The 19,672-nt window shown below is 38.0% G+C and overlaps 2 protein-coding genes across 6 annotated transcripts in view; both read left to right on the top strand.

Annotated features, from left to right (window-relative positions):
* The window catches only part of NCK1 (NCK adaptor protein 1), an 83,275-nt gene extending 76,480 nt beyond the window's left edge, over positions 1-6,795 (top strand). For 2 of the 4 annotated variants that reach the window (XM_029215516.1, XM_029215517.1), the window contains exons 3-4: positions 3,182-3,894; positions 5,925-6,795. In XM_029215516.1, coding sequence (XP_029071349.1) covers positions 3,182-3,894; positions 5,925-6,119 — 908 coding nt within the window. In that variant the 3' untranslated portion in view covers positions 6,120-6,795. The remainder of the gene's footprint in view (positions 1-3,181; positions 3,895-5,924) is intronic. The other 2 variants (XM_029215514.1, XM_029215515.1) reach the window with 2 other exon arrangements.
* Positions 6,796-16,657: 9,862 nt separating this feature from the next.
* Positions 16,658-19,672, top strand: part of IL20RB (interleukin 20 receptor subunit beta) — a 30,600-nt gene continuing 27,585 nt past the window's right edge. Inside the window, exon 1 of one of the 2 annotated variants that reach the window (XM_029213634.1) lies at positions 16,658-16,741. In XM_029213634.1, coding sequence (XP_029069467.1) covers positions 16,669-16,741 — 73 coding nt within the window. In that variant the 5' untranslated portion in view covers positions 16,658-16,668. Of the gene's footprint in view, positions 16,742-19,202; positions 19,242-19,672 lie in introns of those variants that run through there. The other variant, XM_029213635.1, reaches the window with a different exon arrangement.

Here is a 19,672-nt window from a genome sequence, read left to right as displayed (position 1 = left end):
TCTTTATACATTGTGTGCCCATTAACCTAGATTTGAAATTACCGTTTTATATATTTGCATCTTAAATCATATAAGAATAAAAGAGGACTTACAAGCTAAAAATGTAACTGGTTTTTATATTTACAGTGTAGCTACCTTTACCACTGTTCTTCATATGACTTTAGTGACCTTTCATCTCAGCCTGGAGGACTCTTTAGCGTTTTTTGTAGCACAGGTGTAGTGTGACAAACTCCTTCAGTTTTTGTTTACCTTGGGAGTATCTTAACTTCTTCAGTTTTAAAGGACACTTTTGCTGGACATGGAATTCTTTTTTTTTTTTTTTTTTAACTTTATTAGAGTATAATTGCTTTATAGTGGTGTGTTGGTTTCTGCTTTATAACAAAGTGAATCAGTTATACATATACATATGTCCCCATATCTCGTCCCTCTTGCGTCTCCATCCCTCCCACCCTCCCTATCCCACCCCTCTAGGTGGTCACAAAGCACCGAACTGATCTCCCTCTGCTATGTGGCTGCTTCCCACTAGCTGTCTATTTTACGTTTGATAGTGTATATATGGACATGGAATTCTTGATTGATACTTTTTTCTTTCAGCATCAGATTCTACCTTGTCCTTAGGGTTTGTTGTTGCTCCTTATTGTGGTGGTTTTGTTTGCTTGTTTAGTGACTTTTCTAAACTATTTTTATAAAGTCTGTGTCATTGTGTGACCACACAATGTGCGACCACATACATCTGTGTTCTTTTGCTTAGTTGTTAGCCAGTGTTTTGAAAGAGTTTTCTTAAACACGTGAAACCAAAAGAAAAAGAAAAAAAACCTCTTTCAACACTTAGCCAGGCCATTTGCAACTCTTCCTTAGCCTTTACTTACTGCTTCTTCAGAGCTTGAAGGTCAGCAATAGGTGAAAGCTCAGGGTCTACTCAGGCCTTTGCTGAACAAGTGCCGGTTCTGGCTATGTATGTGGCTTTCTTGATTTTCTGGTATACACAGGGGCTTTTCAAAGCCCTTATTACCCCATTTGTGTCCTTACTCAAACTTTTCCTTCCTAGGATTTTTTATCTGTTTCTTATCCTAGTTGTTGTTTCTTCTACCAGTCTGCTGCATCAATTAAATGATTTCAGCAGAAAACATCCTAGCCCTGGGAATGCTCCAAGTCAGGTGAAACCACGGCAAGTCATTGTGCCGGTCCTTCAGGTAGCTTCCAGATAGGTTGAAACGCACAATTACAATTCTTTGTGAATAAGGTCTGTATTGTTCTGTCTGGCATTAGGAGTTCAGTTTGCTATCCTCACAGCCACCACTGATTTGGGATTTAAGAGATATTAGGCAGGCAGCTTAAAATGCTACAGTGCTCTCTTACTACAAAGCAGCAGCTTCTTTATTCCCTAAGCTTAGCTAGTTTTTATAAGTTTTTTACTAGATTCTGGAGTTCCGCAAAAGTTGATTTTGACAGTATTCGCCAGCTCATTAATTACTCTCTTGGAGGGATGGAACCCTAGAGTTCCCTGCTGTGCCAGAAATCCCTGATGTATGAATTTTTCATGATGATGATACATCATTAACCAGAAGGAAGGAAATTGGGAGGGAGGGAGTTAGTTGATTTATGGATCTTGGAGAGGTTATTTTTATTTGGACATGGAAGTTGTATTTGAGGTGCTGATGGTACATTCATTCTGTAGATGTCTAGTGACATTTGGAATTGTAATGCTTGAATTCCAGCTTAGAGCTACAAAGAGACCTTGGAACCTTCTATAGAGAAGTTATAGAAAGTGAAAGTGTATGATTTCCTTGAAGCAGAGGCTAAGTCCAAGCATGGCATCTTGGGAAACACTTTAAACAAAGGAATCATTCACTTGTTCTTTCAGCAAACATTCACTTTGTTCCTGCTACTACTATAGTTACTGCTAAGTGCTGGAGATACAAGGTAATAAGATCCAGCTTACTGCCCCCAGGAAACTCACTCTTATTAGATGGACAAGTAAGCAAGTACAATGCAATTTTATAACAAGGTTTAGACAGAGGAGGCCCAGACAGAGGAACACAAGAATATTTAAACAGGTCAGTAGGGAAAACAGGAGACTCTCGGGGAAATTAAAGAAGGAGAAAATGTTGTACAAAGTTATCTGTGATCTTGGTTGCTGTATAGAGAGTTTGAAAAGATCGAGGGCTCTAAAAGGGACTAATTTGGCAGTGAAGAGATGACAGTTTTAATTGAGTAGTTTTGGTGGAGATAGAGAACCAGATTATAAGGCGTTAGGAGTGAGTGAGTGGTGAAAAAGTTGAAGGAAAAAGGGAAGACAGTTTTATAAAGAATGATGTAGTTAAAGAACAATAGCAGAGTTGAAGTAACTTTATTTTGGAATAAAAGCGATCTAAATGTGTTTTTAGACAATAGAAGGGAGTGAGTGGGAGGGGAACAAGGATGGCCAAGAGTCCCAAAAAGAGGCAGGAAAGGTGGTAGGTATTAAGAACCCAGAAGGATCAGAGGTTGGGAACTTGGGAGAAGAAAAAGAGTAAGGGTAATGAGAAAGAATTTTGAGATAGTGAGAAAGTATTTGAGAAATTTTACCTAGAAATGCCTTAGTTTTCAAGTGAGCAGCGGTGAAAATGCCTGACTAAAGTTGCTGTAGCATACATTTGTGATGATAGTACCATTTGGTTATTTTTTTCATTCTTTTAACAAATATATATTAAGCATCTCCTGTGTACTAAGCACTGTATGAGATCCTTGGGATTATATCCATGAACAAAGTCAGCAAAAGTCTCTGCTGTTGTGGATATATTATTTTAAAATAAACATGAGGTAAAATAAATAGAGCAACCTGGGTCTTGGGAACTAAGAAAGCAAATGGGAGGATTACCTAGACTTAACTACAATTTTATATTGCATATAAAATTGTGATTTAAGTTACTATTTTACTTCTATACAGCAAGTTAATAGAATCTCAGTTAATAAAGTAAGACAAGAAGAATACGGGTTTGCTGGAGCCTTTATAAGTCGTGAGGATGTAAAGAAAGAAAGAGAAAGAGGGAGGGAAAAAGGAAGGAAGGACGGAATTTGTTATCTTAGTTAAAAGGCTTGAAAGAATTACAGAATTGAAGATACTTTGTTAATAATGAATCAATTGGTGTTTTTGATTATCATTATTTTATATTCTCATTACCCTTTTTTATTTAAACAGGCATTGGAAAAGTGAAAAGAAAACCTAGTGTGCCAGATTCTGCATCTCCTGCTGATGATAGCTTTGTTGACCCAGGGGAACGTCTGTATGACCTCAACATGCCTGCTTATGTAAAATTTAACTACATGGCAGAGAGAGAGGATGAATTGTCATTGATAAAAGGGACAAAGGTGATCGTCATGGAGAAATGCAGTGATGGGTGGTGGCGGGGTAGCTACAATGGACATGTTGGATGGTTCCCTTCAAACTATGTGACTGAGGAAGGCGACAGTCCTTTGGGTGACCATGTGGGTTCTTTGTCAGAGAAATTAGCAGCAGTCGTCAGTAACCTAAATACTGGGCAAGTGTTACATGTGGTACAGGCTCTTTACCCATTCAGCTCGTCCAATGATGAAGAACTTAATTTTGAGAAAGGCGATGTAATGGATGTTATTGAAAAACCTGAAAATGACCCTGAGTGGTGGAAATGCAGGAAGATCAATGGAATGGTTGGTCTGGTGCCAAAAAACTATGTTACCATTATGCAGAATAATCCATTAACCTCAGGTTTGGAACCATCGCCTCCACAGTGTGATTACATTAGGCCTTCACTCACTGGAAAGTTTGCTGGCAATCCATGGTATTATGGGAAAGTCACCAGGCACCAAGCAGAAATGGCATTAAATGAAAGAGGGCATGAAGGTGATTTCCTCATTCGTGATAGTGAATCTTCGGTAAGTTGGTTTTCAAAGGTAAATGGAAATGGAACTCTGAGTATTAAAAAAATAAATAGAAGATTAGAGAAGTTAAGTGGCTTCCCTAAAATTAACCAGGTAGTATATTTGCTAAAATATGTAAAGTTTCTTAGTGAAAGTCAGTGTTCTTTCCAAGTGTATTTATTTTTAGTAATATATAGCCCTACCCTGGATTATTTAAAAGCCTTGTCCTAGTTCTGTTGGTTTTGCCTTCCTGAAATATTTTCTTTTGCATTAAACTGAAAAATGGAGAAAATTGAACATTGGTTTCTTCACTGAGAGTAGAACAATGCAGTAGACTAAACTGGGAAAAACATTTCTTAAATTGCATAATGGATACACTGTCATCCTTACAATAAAGGAAATCCCTGAATTTAAAAAATTGATATTTGCTTTTTTTATAAATTGCTTGTTTGGAAGTTGGAATACACTATTACATACCTCAGAAACCCATTTGAACATGCACTCTGTATTTGAAGTGCATTTGCAATAAAAGATAAATTCTGTTCCAATACTAGTAAAACAATAAAACTGTAAAACCATAAAAATTGAATAAGAAAATAGTTTTGTGGGCTCTTTTGGGTACTATCTAGGATTTTAGAATTTGACAATACTCATTTCCCTTAAAAATGGCCTTTATTTTTCCTTGATAAAGGATATCACTACTTTTCCATGAGTAGTATTGGCTTTTTTTGTGTATATGTATTTGTACAAAAGTTAATGTATGATTGTACAGAAGGTTGAAAGAAAGAAAGAAAACCTATCTGTTTGAGTGGTGTGTGTGTGTGTTTAAGGGGTGAGGGGTGGGAAAGATGAGAGGGCGAGATTGAAATTAATTGAACTGCCTGATGTGAAGTTCAGGAAATGGGGGCCTGTACATAACCCCTCAGAAAGAGAAGGTGATTGATGATAGGGAAGAGTGGTGGGATTTGTTTTCTGTTAGTTGCCTGACCTGGCCCTACTTTCTAGGACAAGCAGTGGGCAGAAGGATTAGAAGGGAGTGACCCTGGAGTGGGTGGTAAATAACCATAAGATGTTTCCAAGAAACCCACTGTTTGAAACTTTGGCAGTAACTGTATAAGAGGTTGATATAGACTATTCAGAAGAGTGTAAGGTTAAAAAAAAAAAAAACCTAAAACTTGATTGCAAAATACTGTGTATTTTCTTGTGGGTAATTAAGCATAGATATTATCCAAAATATACCATTACTTTTAGTAGTAGAATTTTTGAAGTAGAGGTCTCAAATAGTCATATTTCATTTGACCTGTACAGTGTTTTTAAACATTTGAATTCATTGTCAGATTTTAAATATTGGGAGATTTAGTATAAGAATTTGGACATCAGATTTCCCTTTTAAAATTGGAAGGCCTGTCAATGTTGAGCCGTATTCCTACAAGGCAACAATTGCAGTTAAGTGGCCACCTCCTTTAGATTGGCCATGTACTGTTGTTTCCCCCTATATAGCCACCCTGGCCATTGTTTACATTTCTTTTTTGCCCCTTATAGGCATTTGAGTTTATGATCTCTTATTAGAGTTTAAATTAGTTCTCATTTTTGTGTCCTTCATCTTTGAGATTTCAGAGTATTTACTCTGTAAGACAGCTACTGTTAGCTACTAATTGAAAAGGGGTGGATGTCTTGGATTTTCTCCTATGTTTCTCCAGTAGTTTGAATGGAGAGAAGATAGTTTTTATGCTTCAGATGTTAAACTAAAGGATTTGCCCTGGTGTTAGGTAGAGCGTAATAGTTAAGAGACTTAAGAGTCTGGCTGCTTCTATTTGAATCCTGGCTCTTTTGTTAACTAGGTGGATGATCTTAGGCAACTTAGCTTCTCTTCAGCCTTGATTTTTTTTTCATCTGTAAAATGGGTTTGTTTTGAGGCGTAAAGGAGATAATTCATATAAATAATTTAGTATTGTGCCTAGTACTTAAAGTGCTCACATTTTAGCTGTTATTAGTTTAATATAAAAATGCTAATAGATGTCTTTCAAAATTTTTTTCTCTTTTAGCCAAATGATTTTTCAGTATCACTAAAAGCACAAGGGAAAAACAAGCATTTTAAAGTCCAACTAAAAGAGACTGTCTACTGCATTGGGCAGCGTAAATTCAGCACCATGGAAGAACTTGTAGAACATTACAAAAAGGCACCAATTTTTACAAGTGAACAAGGAGAAAAATTGTATCTTATCAAGCATTTATCATGATACTGCTGACCAGAAGTGACTGCTATACAGTTGTAATTCGTCATGTGAAGACTGAGAAAATATCATTCCAGTCATGCTTGATTGGAAATTGCTGTTTCTAACTCTATATGAAAATTGACTATAATACATAAGTATTTTTATTATAACTCAGTTCATACATATATACTACATATGCCAGACATCTGCATAGAGCAATTCCTTATCCTTGGTCTTCTGTTTCATTGGTTTTTTTGCTCTTTTTCTCTTCGCTTCTAATATTAAGGTTTTATATTTTGAAAAAATGATGCAAATCGAAAGTCTTTATACGGAAGAATTTCTTTATTGCCTTTCCTTTATTTCCTTGTAAGGGGACCACCTTAGTTACTTCTGCAATGGTTCTCTTCATATAAAATTATTATATCAATTATATCAATATATGGCATATGCTAAAATAAATTTCTTGGAGAGTTGTTAATCTTTTCTGTGACTAAATAGCAATAATAAATGGAAAATTAGAAATTATTTTCAGGTATTATATTTGTCACAAGCCATTGTAAATATCAAGTATGTTGTGTCTGTCATTATTTTTCAAAATTTGTTTGTTTTCAGTGTAAAGCAAAACATACGGGACATAGGTTAGAAAACATATCTTGTACAATTTAAATTTACAACTGTTGGAAACAAAAATCTGTAAATTCCTAAGTTTTTTTTTCTTTTTTTTTGGTGCTTCTCTCTCATCTGGTTATTCAAGAGAACAAAACAGTCTCTGAGATATTTAGCTTTTCAAACTGTAAATGGATGCTCTAGTGTTATTTTTTTCCCCTAGTGTTATTTTACCAAAGCATCTTGTTTTTGAATATGTTATATCTGTGTCAATGTGAAAAAAGCTACGGCCAAAGTTTGAAGAAGTAAGAGTCAACGAGATACTTGGTTCTCCCCAACCCCACCAAAAAAAAATCAGTAATTATCAGGCATAGTATTTCTATTCTCATTTTCTTCTTTCAGCTTTGAATTTTATTGACTGGGACACTAAAATTGATGTATACCTGAGGAAAAGATGTGATGTGCTAATGGTAAGGGAAAATTATTTTTAGAATCTTATATTTGCAGATGCTTCTATTAAGTTTTTGTTTATCAAGCAGAAGTTTGGGTGTATGGATGAGAGGCTACTGTAGTGTATTTAATCTATTTCTATACATCACAGAAGAAAACCAGTTATACTTTATGGTCACAGCTTTTCCCCCCACTGTAAATTCTGGAGATTTAATTTAAGCAAAGTACTTTCAATATTTTAATAGAAAATACTTACTAAAACCACATAACTTAGTAAATAGTAGAAAGTCATGAGATTTTAAAAAATTTCCCCAATGCTGCCTACGCAAATGAATGTTTCCATTCTTTAATATGTTATGAACAGACATTTAAGACACCAGAATTACTGATTCTAAAATTGAAGTTGTCTAATTCATGAGGTTTTTGATTTTGGTTTTTTTAAATTTTATTTTAAATGTTTTTTTAATTCTCTAAATCTTCAAATCATTTAAAGACTTACATTGCCACTGGGTGGCAGCCCTGACTTCTCCCACTAAGCAATAGGAGTTAACAAATACAGACATTGTACAATTTTCTATCTTCATTGCATCTGCTTTTAAAGCCTTTTAGTTCATATTTCATTATCTTCCTCAGCCCCCTTTGTTTATTAAGATGATTATTAGTAGGCAAGTTTAATGGAAACAAAAGTCATGTATTCTTACCTTTTTTGCTGTAAAATCACTTGAATATAAATTGAGGAAAATAGTTTTATAGTAGTTGTAAAATGACTAGGTAGCAAACATCTTTTTAATTTTAAACAAACATTTGATGATGCTTTCTTTTTATTTTCCACCTCTTTGTGGTCCCCACCCCCCAGTCTTCCTTATTTAAAAAATGGATATTTGTTTAAAAAAAAAGGAGAGGAGCAACTCAATTACTACTTTGTATCACAGACATGAGCTATTTATAGCAAACCCTGCAGAGCTGATGTTAAGGATTTTGAGAAAGTAGCTAGGAATGGAGTAGCACTGGAAGCAGAATGCATATTTCTGTGCCATAATTAGATTTATAATAACTAGGGAATTCCTAGATAGTCCATGTGTGCCAATGATAGCTATTGTGTGCTCCTCCTATTATGTGATGAAACCTCACTGGGAACTACTTAATTTTCTACTTCAACATTTTATCAATTTTTTAAGAGTCTTAAAACCAATCTTTACATCAATGACTGTTTTTTAAAAGCATGAATTAATTTTCTTAAGAACTAGAACCATCTTAGAAAACATCTACATAACTAGCTAGTAGCAGGACTTGTATTAGAAACCAGGTTTCCTTATTCCCAGCCTGATACACTCTATATTGTGACACATTGGCTTCTCTGCGCTTGTTTTTAGACAAGGAGGAAAGTCCTGGGAAGAGCAGTATTACAGTAGTTTTCTTCCACCTGTGAGGAGATGCTTAGCTATCAATTTAAATATTCATAACACACATAACCCTGCCCAACCCACTTCTACAAATAACTTCTCCAAAATCTTGGAAGAAGGTTTTTCAGAACTTTATATAAACTCAGTAACAAAAAGCTATTGCTGCTGTATCTGTTATTTGGTCATAAGTCCTTAAGTTCAGCTGAATACATATTCACAAACATATATTACACGTCTTTGTACACAGTAACACAGGCACCTGGCACTATTAAAGATGGTGTGTCACAGACATATCACTTAAAATCAGAAGGCCTAAGTGCAATCAACTGCCATTGCTGGAAGATAAAAAGCCTAGCAGATGAGCAACTTGGATTGTTAGAATGATGTTATCCTCATAGATATGTGGATAGATCAGTGGCACATAAGTTATCTCCAGCGTTAATGCTTTAATTCTATCATCTAATCCAGAGATTGCGAGAAGCAGGACCACTACTGTCTGTGTAGGTACCTTGTGAGAATTAGGAAAAGGCACCTCTTCTCTGGGCAAGCCTGGCCACTTTTTTTGCTGTTGAGGAGTCCGAAACTCACCACCACTACCCTTCTCCCATCTTGCAAGGTGCCCTGTTCAGGATACAACCAATACAGTTCAACCCACAATGCTTAAAAAAGTAATTGTTAACATTTTAAAATTGGGGGATTTCACATAAAATCCAGAGTTCTGTTTTCCCCTGAAAAATGAGAAGCTGATAATACTAAATTTGAATTCCCAGAAGGCATCAGATGGTATGGATGCTTCCCTTATTTTTACCAATGCATATGGTTAAAAACAAAATTAAAAGTGTAAAAAAGGCTCTTTCCCAGCCTTTATTCCCCCTTAGTTCAAGTCTCCAAATGCAGTTACTGTTACTCCCTGTTTTTCCTGTAACTTGGAGTTATCTGGAAACTTACCATTTTGCAGAAATGCTTCAGGTGCAATGTCCAAATCAATAAGGAATGTAGCATTTCAGCATGCTTTAACTTTTCCACTTTAATATTTTGCTAGAAGAAAAGGAAATCCTTTGTAATCCTGTATTTATATACATCCTTTAACTGTTTTCGAATGGCTTCACAACTGAGGTTGCTTCTAACTTAAAGTACATTTGATACAGGATAGATGACATCCTCATTTTATGTTTTGAACAGCATCCAGTGAACTTTTTGAAAATGCCATATTACTGCTTCTGGGGAAAACCTGTATTTTATTCTATTGCGAGGCAAGGTAGGAAGCTCCTCTCTTCTGATAAACTGGTTCTATTGGTTTAGCAAGTTTATATGACTCAACTCTGTCATCTTCTAAACTCTTACAGACCAGCATGCTGTGCATACTCCACACCCTAGTTTTTTGCTGTTGACCTAAAACCAAATGACCAAAGAATATATTTTTCTTGTTTACTAATGAGGGGTTCTTGTGATTTGAAAGTATACAGTTTGCTGAGACTTGTTTGTTTAATGAGTAGAACATAAACTGGGCTTGGTGAGGTTTTGAAGAGCAGGAGGAGGAGTTTTTGTTATTATTGGCGGTGTTCACGAAGGTAAATGTTTTAAACCACAGTGTCTTTTTGAGGGTATGTTTGTTGGCTGGAGCACTTTCATTATCTCAAATACTTCAGAATTGGCCTGATGCCTACAAAGGATTCACACAAACTTTTAATTTACCGATTGGACTGGCTGATTTTCTAAATGTTTCCACTCAGATTACTTTTTTAAGCTGTTTTTAAAGCTCCAGGGAAAGCTGGTCTCAGTATTTTGAAATAATGTTGCAAATTTTATTTGTAGTTATAACTACAAAGAAGACAAAGAGTACTCAATTTCCTCTCCATGTTTTCTTGTACCTCGTGGAATGATAATGACTCTCGAACAGGAAGACAAGCATAAATAGACAATTAAGAATAGACATCTAAGGTAGTTAAGGTATTTAGTTGCTTTAAATCTCTAGGCTCAGAAACTATGTAGAACATTTGGAGATAGCTTTCAGGAAATTATGGAGACAGGTGGAGTCCAGAATGAGACTAAAGTGTTGTCTGTTTTAGGTTAAATACCGGAATGGTTATTAAATTTGTTTTTTTTTGAGCATTTGTAGAAGAAATTAGTGATCCCAGAATAAGCATGTCTTTTCTTGGAACAAGTAATGCCAAACATTTAGTTGTTTTGATATGGTTTCTAGACTATAGATAAGGGGGATGTTGTAGAAGAAAACAAGTACTGATTTCATCAGCGCATATGCTAATCACTTGGCGTCAAGATGAGAAAAATACTTTTTGAACGGTTATATCTATGTGTATGGTTTTGTGTCTTTGTTTTGCTTTTGGAGATACTTATCCTTCAACCAACCATCCAACCACCTCATGTCAAATGTTTGATTGCGTAGGTGCCAGACTGTTCTAACCTAGCAAAATGATAGTGAAGAAAATGGACAAATTTGTCCAAAAGCTGTCCTAAAACTTTCATTTCTAGTGATGTAATGCCTAATGGAGAAGTGCTATGAAGAAAAAACAGAGCAAGATGAGGAGGTCGGAGAGTGAGAGTGGGGTGTTAATTTATATAGGATGGTTGGAGGCCTCATAAAACAGACTTTGAGCATATTGTGTGCTTCACTTAATAGAATCACTGATGACTAGGATTAAACCAGTGAATGGCTGAAAATACAGCAAAATACAGCAATCAAAATCATTTGAAAATTATTAAGATCTTCGCTATTACAGAGCATTGTTTTTGGTTTTCAAATTTTAGAATTGGATAAAATGGTATTTGTTTTATTTAAACACGGAACTTTTAAGTACAAAGGACTATTCTGAATAAGGCCTGATTCTACATCTTAAGAGGAGTTGTTGGGAAATGTCACATAGAAAAGAATCAGCTATAACTACAGGAAGGAGGGCAGTTTGACAGACTTAAGGGTTTTGATTCATCACCCCCTAAGGAAAGAATTGAGGTTAAGGGAGGTTAAATTCCTGATGTTCTGCACTGGTGCCAGACAATAAACGAGGCAGGAAATTGAAGAAAATAATATTCAGAGGAGGTTGAAAAAGGGCTGTAAGAACCCTGAAAACCAGAGCTTGAAAGTGTGTGAAAGTTACATCTGGAGCAGACTCAGTGGAAGCGGGAGTTAGAAAAATCTATGACAAGGAGAATTCCACTGTTTAAATACACTGTGTTACTTCCAGAAAAATAATAGTAATAATTTAGACGGTGGGTTACAATTAAATGTCAGATGTGCTAAAACACAGGACAGATATTTAGGAATCTTGGTAAAGGGAAGAGAACTATTTTGTGTTAAGTAGAGCAAGGAAGGGTTATTGCAATTAACTGACCATGTGGTCTGTGCCAGGGCACCAGGACCTACCCTGCATTTGCACAACCCTAAGAGTGAGTGCCTGAAATTTTGCACCCTTGGTGCCTCCCTTGCTTCATTCTAGTCCCAGTCCTATGGGGCTCAGAGGGCTTAGGATTCTCTTCCTTGACCATCAATCTCCTTTTCCTTCCCCACTCTTTACTTTTCCACAAAAACCTTTAAATCCTTGCTTTTCTTTCTGTAATTAAATATTCAAATAGTGTAATAGGAAAAAAAATTCCTATTTCTAGACTGTACTTGTTTATGATAGGAAATAGCTTTGTTCTTCCAGCGGTTCATCTTCAGGCATAGGCGACTGATCATCTTCAACTCTGGAAGGCCGTGGAAATTAATCTGAGAAGTGCAGCAACAGGTTAGAGGATAGTTTGGTTTTGGCATGTTGCATTGACAAAATTATCACAACCAGCTGATGAGAAAGTGTAGAAAGAGAAGTTCCTCAAAGCCGGAAGAGAAAGGCAAGATCAGAGTTGGGGATCCAGGCAAGGGTAGGGGCTAGCAAGTGAGGCACGGCCCTCCAGAGGTTCTCACCCAGTGGCATGGCCCATGCAGAGGTGGATCTTCTGAGTTCCTTGTTGATTCATGGACCAGTCCTGAGAGGATCTGCCATTCAAAAGCTTGTGGCAGGCAGGTAGCATTACCCCTCAGTGCCCCTAGAGGTGTGCTGAGCCCAGGTCAGAGACTTTCTGCAGTGGCTTGTGAAGGATTGGCAGGCAGTACTGCCTTGTCAACATGGCAGTGCTGGGCAGGGGCATCTTGACAGGGACCCATGCCCAGGTTGAGCTATCTTAACACCTCAAGGTTTGGTGAACAACTCTTCTTCCTCCCCCATCGCATAACTAAATGAGTCTTGTTCTTTCTCCCATTTTCTGTTTACTTTCCTTTTCCTTTTTCTTTTCATCCTCAGTCTGTTTTCCCCTCAACTTTTCCATCCTTGGGCCTTCCCATGCCATTCTCCCAGTTGGAATGCTTAACTGCAAGCACATCTTTCCTATCCAAATCTAAACGGGTACATCCTTGGAATTCCATATTGAGGATTGCCTGTTCTCTAAAGCCTTTGCTGATCTCCTAGATCACTAACTCTTTTACGTCCCTCAGACACATTGTGAGCCCTCCTTTGATACTAATTGGGAGGTAGTAAGGTGAGTGGAAAGAACTTGGAGTTAGGCAGATCTCTGTTGGAATTCCTGTCTCCATCCCTGACTGGCTCTGGGATCTACAGTAAATAAACTTCAGATGTGTGCTCATCTGAAAAGTTGGGAATCAAATTTTATCAATACCTTGCAAGTCTGTCGTATAATATATGGAAATGTGTATAGAGTGCAGGGATCAAGGAGAGGATGCAGCAAGTGTCTTTGACCTTGATGTAGTTAAAAGATATACAGCGAATACTTATTGTATATTTACTTTGCCAGATTCTGTTCTAAGTGTACCATGTCATATAATCCTCAAAACAGCCCTACGAATTAGGTACTATTACAGTTGTCTCCAATTTACAGAGGAGGACATTAAAACATTGTTTAAAAGACTTGGCGAAAAAAACACAGCTAGTAAGTGGCAGAGTACCAATACCAACCCAGACAGTCTGGCTCCAGAGCCCATGCTTTTAATGACCACCCTCTAATAGGTGTCACCAACTGGAAGCTTTTTTTGCTGATCCAGGGGCACCAACTGGAAGCTTTTTTTGCTGATCCAGGGGCCAAAGTGAAAGATGGGCAGCCCACAAAGGGCCAGCCAGTCAGAGCAAATAAACCCTAATGTATTTATTGTTAATATTATTAATATAACAAATGGTTAATACAGCATTTGTGAAGACCTACTGTGTCCCTGGCACTGTGCTAATGTGCTTTGTCTACATTCTTTAATTCCCACAAATATTATGCAAGACATTGTTTTATAAAAATGACGCTCATAGAGTTGCTTTCTTCCCCTTCACATCAAAAGAGCACTACTTTTCCCATCCAATCCTCAGCCTGCAACTATCTAGCTTCTGATCCAAGTTCTCTGCTGAAACTCCTCTTACTGAGATTACAAATGACCTTCTAGGTGACGTAAATCCAGGAGACATTTTTTGATAATTTACTCAGTGACTCTCTTCTGCACCCCCCTTGGTGATCACTCCATCCCTCATCATTTCCAGGACCATAGTTTGTTCCAGGACCACCTCTCTGACCTATTTATTGCTCCTATATCTTCCTATGTCATTTTGCTTGTACTGGTCCTTTAAATGCAGGTCTTCTCCTGGAGCGTATCCACACGTCTCTGTAATCTACATACTCTCCCTGAATGTTCTCACCCACTTCCTGGTCTCAGCTACCAATGAAATGCTGAATGTAGGGGAAGTGGTGCCATACCCTGACACTCATAAACTGAGACAAAGATCATTTGAATATTGGAGACTGCCCCTGCCCATATGAGCACCTCAAAGTCGAGTGTATCAAACTGAACACATGCAGCCTTTTTCTGTACCATCCCCAACCCCGCCTGCCCTGCTCCCATCCCACCCTCCTTAACATTATTTAGGTTGAGATGCTGTCATCCACCTAGTTATTCAAACCTAGAATGTGAAAATCATGTTTGCCTCCTCCTCCGCCAATCCACTCAACATCTAGGAGCTGTCAATTCTACCTCCATCATTTGAATTTAGTCACTTCTCTCTACAGACATGGGAAAACCTAGTGGAAGCCAACATCTCTCAACTGGCTGACCCACATCCCTCCCTCCTGGCCCACCTGCCTCCACTCTGGCCGCTTCCACGATTTTCTCTACCCTAGTCATAAATTTTTTAAAGCTCAAATACAGGGAATGACAGATTAGATTTGAGCTTTTAACCCTCATTGCCTCAGGATAAACTCTGAGCTCCTCAACAAGGCATTCAAAGCTCTCTCTTGAATCCTGTTTTTGTCTACCTTCGAGCCCCATTTCTTGCCACTCCAACCTTGCTCTCCAGTAGCATCAAACTTCTCGTGGTTTCCCAAACACGCTATGGCTGGCTGATTTTTTTCAGCATTTAATACTCAGCCCAAAGTCACCTCCAAGAAGTCTTCTCTGATCCCCCAGGCTGGGTTAGGTGTTTCTCTTTAATGCTCCTTTATTCCCTTGTGAATATTTCTGTCACTTCATTTTCAGTATTGATTTGTGACTATTCTCATGTCCATTTTCTCTACTAGGTTTTGGTTGAGGACAGGAACTATCGAATTCCCAGGATCTAGTACATAATAAAAGCCCTTAGTGAATGTCTGTTGAATGAATAAATAAGTAACTTTCCCAAGGTTATATTGCAAATAAATTCTGACACTGGAACCAAAATGTGTTGCACTCTAAAATTCATGTTCTTTCCACTGAGGTGTTTGCACATGTGGAGTGTTTAGAGTCTTTAAAAAACTGACATTTTAAGGGGCCAAACCCTATCATAAGATTTTCCTTCCAATTTAAAAAATTTAAATAAAGTTTTCAATAATACATTCACATGGTTCAGTAATCAAACAATATAAAAATATAACAGCACCCACAATAATTGAAAGCAGGGTCTTGAGATATTAGTACATCTGTGTTCAGTGCAGCATTATATTCACAATAGCTAAAACGTGGAAGCAAATCAAGTGTCCATCAATGGATGAATGGATAAGCAAAATGTATATGGACTATTTTTCAGCCTTAAAAAGGAAGGGAATTCTGCCATATACTACAAAATGGGCAAAACTTGAGGACATTATGCTAAGTGAAAATAAGCAAGTCACAGAAAGACAAGTACTGCATGATTCCACTTATATGAGGTACTTAGAGTAGTCAAAATCATAAAGACAGAAGTATAATGGTGGTTTCCAGGAGAGGGGAGAAGGCGGAGTTATTGTTTAATGGATATAGAGTTTCAGTTTTACAAAATGAAGAGTTACATGGACCGATGGTGGTAATGGTTGTACAACAATTTGGATGTATTTGATACCACTGAACTGTATACTTAAAAATGGTTAAGATGGTAAATTTATGTTATGTGTATTTTACCACAATAAAAACAATTTTTTAAAATCCCCAAACAAACAAAAGGTGGTGGAAAGAGTCTCGTTCCCATTTTTCTCCTCTGTCTTCCCAATTCCCACTCCCTTTGCCCCAAGGTAAACAATCTTGGTAGTTTTCTCTATCTCCTTCCAGGTGTTTTTGCAGCTGCAAGCACATATGAAGCTATATATTCTTCACCTCCTGACTCTATAAAAGATATTTAGAAAAAAATTTTTAAACTTCTCTACTTTTTTTGAAGTAGAGATGTAGATAAACAGCTAATCAGTACCTAGCTTGCACGAACTCACAGGAGAGAGACTTGGAAGAGAACAGCTATTTGATAAGAAGTTCAGATAATGTTGCCTGCTACTGCCAGGGGTGCCTCTGGAGACCACCAGGGTCCCCCAGAGCAGAGCCTATGATCCAGGTATCTCCCCCATGCAGATTCTTAAGCTTCCCAGTTATCTTTTCTCTGGAACTCTCCTAGGCCACACCCCCTGATGCAACATCTGGGTTTGGGCAGAAAGGAGGGTGCTGCCCAGCCCGCCTCTTCTGAGGTATCTGGGCTGGCTCCTCTTTCCAGAACAATTCAGGCTTTACAGCGACTCAGACTCAGCTCCAACTTCTGCGTTCCGAAGCAAGGATGGCTGATACGGAAAGAGTGCTTCATTCTGGAAGGAAACAATGTTCCAGGTCAAACTGAGCCTGCCAAACAGAGACCCTCACAATGGTTCTAGAAGAAATCGAGACAAGTCTTATCATGTGGTTTTCCTACGCCTTGATTCCTTGTTTGCTCGTGGGTAAGTATGAATCAGAATACCGCTTACAGTCTGGGACTCAAATGTAGGTTAGGAAGGTGAAAAATACTTTCCCAGGGTTTGGGGTTGCAATATATGCATACAACATCTTATGTCTGTTTTTGAAAAGGTTTCTCACCTCCTAATCCTCCATCCCCACAGAGAAAAGGCCTGCATTCTGTTTAGAAATCTCTCAATGTCCACAGAACAATCTAGGAAGATAAAGCATCAGAAAAATAGTTTAAAGGTTAGCAGAGATCCATGCATTTTGTTATTTATCTTATTATTTAGTTTTAAAAGCCACAACATAGTTATTATCTCAGTCTTTTTGTGTGTGCCTCAGAGATGTTCACTGTAAGGACAGGTTTAAGTAAAGATTCTAACAAAATACACGTGAATAGAAAGACATAATTTGCAACCTTAATATTGGGTACAAGATTTATGAAAATTGGAATTCTCTCCTGGTCACTTCAGAAAAGGTAGCAGTCAGGTACTCCATACCATTTTAAAAAGTATTTGGTTTGGGGCATTTTGCCTGCCAGTAAGATTACATAATTTTCTCTGCTCCATTCTGGCTGCTTGCACCTACATGTTATTGTTCTGAAATCGCAGCTTTCACTTTTGATGTTTCTTCCTGTCAACTAACATTTAAAAGAAATTTCTAATTTGAATACACCAAGGTCCTAGGCACTTTGCAATGTCTGTGGGTGTCTTGAGTACTTTCTTTTTTTTAACACTGAGAACTAATTATTCTGGTTAGTTTAAATCAGGTAACAAATCAGTGCCGAGGTGATTAGCAAATGTTTAGAGCTGACTTAAACATCAAATATATGCCTGTGTAGCTCAAAACCCTTCACAACTCTATGTCTCAGCACATGATGAGCAAATTTGCTGTTTGTTTCATGACACACCATATTTAGGCCCCAATCCTATTTCTCACTACTCCTTGAAAACAAGTATGGGCCACAGGCGGCTGCTGTCTTCACAGCTGGCGCATCACCCCCCCATTTCCTCCTCCTGGTCTTTATTGTAGTTCTTTCCCTCAGAAGCTCCCTCTCCAGTCCTTACCCCATCCCAAACCCGTCCTCCCATCATCATTCCAGATGGATCCCTGCTCCTGCAGACCCTTCCCAGACCTCTCTCCTTTGATCCTTGACCCCATGTACTCTGTTTCAGTGGGTTATTTCTGTTTCCTACACTGGCCTGAAGGCAGGGCCTAGGCATCTTTCCTGGCGTCCCCACAGCCCCTAGCATAGGCTCAGCATGTTAGCTGATCGGTTAGTTACTTGATTCATTGATTAGTTGGTGGCACAAACAAGTTGCTAGGAAAACACTCCTCCACTAAGCTAAAGGGAGAAGACGGGGTGGCCAAATGAGAAGGGGAAAGGCCAGCATATTTTTCCTGATTTTTTTTTAAATTGAGGTATAACTGACCTATGACATTATATTAGTTTCAGATGTACAACATAATGATTTGATATTTGTATGTATTGTGAAGTGGTCACTGTAATAAGTCTAGTTAACAGCTGTCACCATACAGATTTTTTCTTCTTGTGATGAAGACTTTTAAGACCCACTTTCTTAGCAATTTTCAAATATGCAGTATAGTAACTATAGTCACCATGCTATATATTACATCCCCATGATTTATTTATTTTATAACTGGAAATTTACATTTTTTGATCCCCTTCACCCATTTTTTAATTTGACATTTTCTTCAATGAGGTAGTCCAGTCTTTTAAGCCTTTTCCTGAAGACTCCTATTTCAAGTAGACCTGGAGGTGAGTACTCTTCTGCCACCTGTAAACTTACACAGAAATAAAAACAACAAACAAAAAACTACAACAACCATCCCTGTCCCCCTCCACCACCCACCCAAAAAAAAAAAAAAACAACCAAAAAAAACCCACCAGTGGTAGAAGCCACAAGGATGTCAGAGTGAGAAAGACCTGTGTGTGTTTTGACTTTTATCACTTGCTCGTTCAGTGAATATATCTCTTATCACTTCAGTTTCCTCATCTGCAAATTGGTCAAAACAGCTACCTTTCGGTTGGGAGGTGTCAAACGAGATTATGCAAACAAAGGCACTCTGAAGATGTTACTTTTCATCTGTTGGTTATGCAAACCGATGGTGGTGTCAGCAGTTATTTGCTTTAGCTGAGGTTGCCTTTTATGCAATTTTGACCATTTACTCTGGACTGTGTAGGAGCCTGCAATGATTTCTGCAATGTCTAAATGAACTTCTACTACTTACTCTAGATCCTTGGGACAGATGGGTAGAGGTCTTGCTCTCTTTTACAGAATTTATTTGCCTTGCCCTGTCCCTTTCAAATAATAGTGTGTAATTCAGGAAACTGATTCCCACTACCAATAATAATAATAATAGTAATAATAACAGCAGTAATAACAGCGACAGTAACCATCGCAACTGCCATTTATGACCGCACACTGTGCTCTGGATTAGCAAAAATGTTCTCTTGACATCTCACATCAATCCTGCAAGGTAGGTGATATAACCCCCATTTTATACACTAGGAAAGAGAGGCTCAGAGAGGTTCAGCTATTTGCCCAAGCGTATACATCTATTAAGTGGGAGAACTGGGATTTGACTCTGGTTCTGCTGGCTACAGAGCCTGTGCCCTTTGTACTTCTCTGCAGAAGAAGCTGAGACGTTGAAGCAGGCCAGAAAAAGTTTGGAAGGACAAAGCAAAAGGAATAAAGGAGATGTTGCTGTGTTTTCTGACACATTTGCCATAAGGGCTGTTGGAGGTAAAGGTGGCAGAACAGAGCCAACGGGGGAGCTGACAGCAGACACAGTGAGGGGAAGCCAGCATGGCGATTCCAGGGAGGAGATGCAAGGGGTTCTGCCTGGGAAATGTGCCCAGGGGCTTTGTGGTGGGCATAAACCTCAGAATGACACAAAGGTCTAATGTG

Source organism: Monodon monoceros, unplaced genomic scaffold, assembly GCF_005190385.1.
Source record: "Monodon monoceros isolate NGI ecotype Baffin Bay Population unplaced genomic scaffold, NGI_Narwhal_1 Super_Scaffold_11, whole genome shotgun sequence".
In the NCBI taxonomy this organism is placed as follows: domain Eukaryota; kingdom Metazoa; phylum Chordata; class Mammalia; order Artiodactyla; family Monodontidae; genus Monodon; species Monodon monoceros.
Note: the sequence above shows the minus strand (reverse complement) of the source record. Positions and strands in the feature narration are given on the sequence as shown.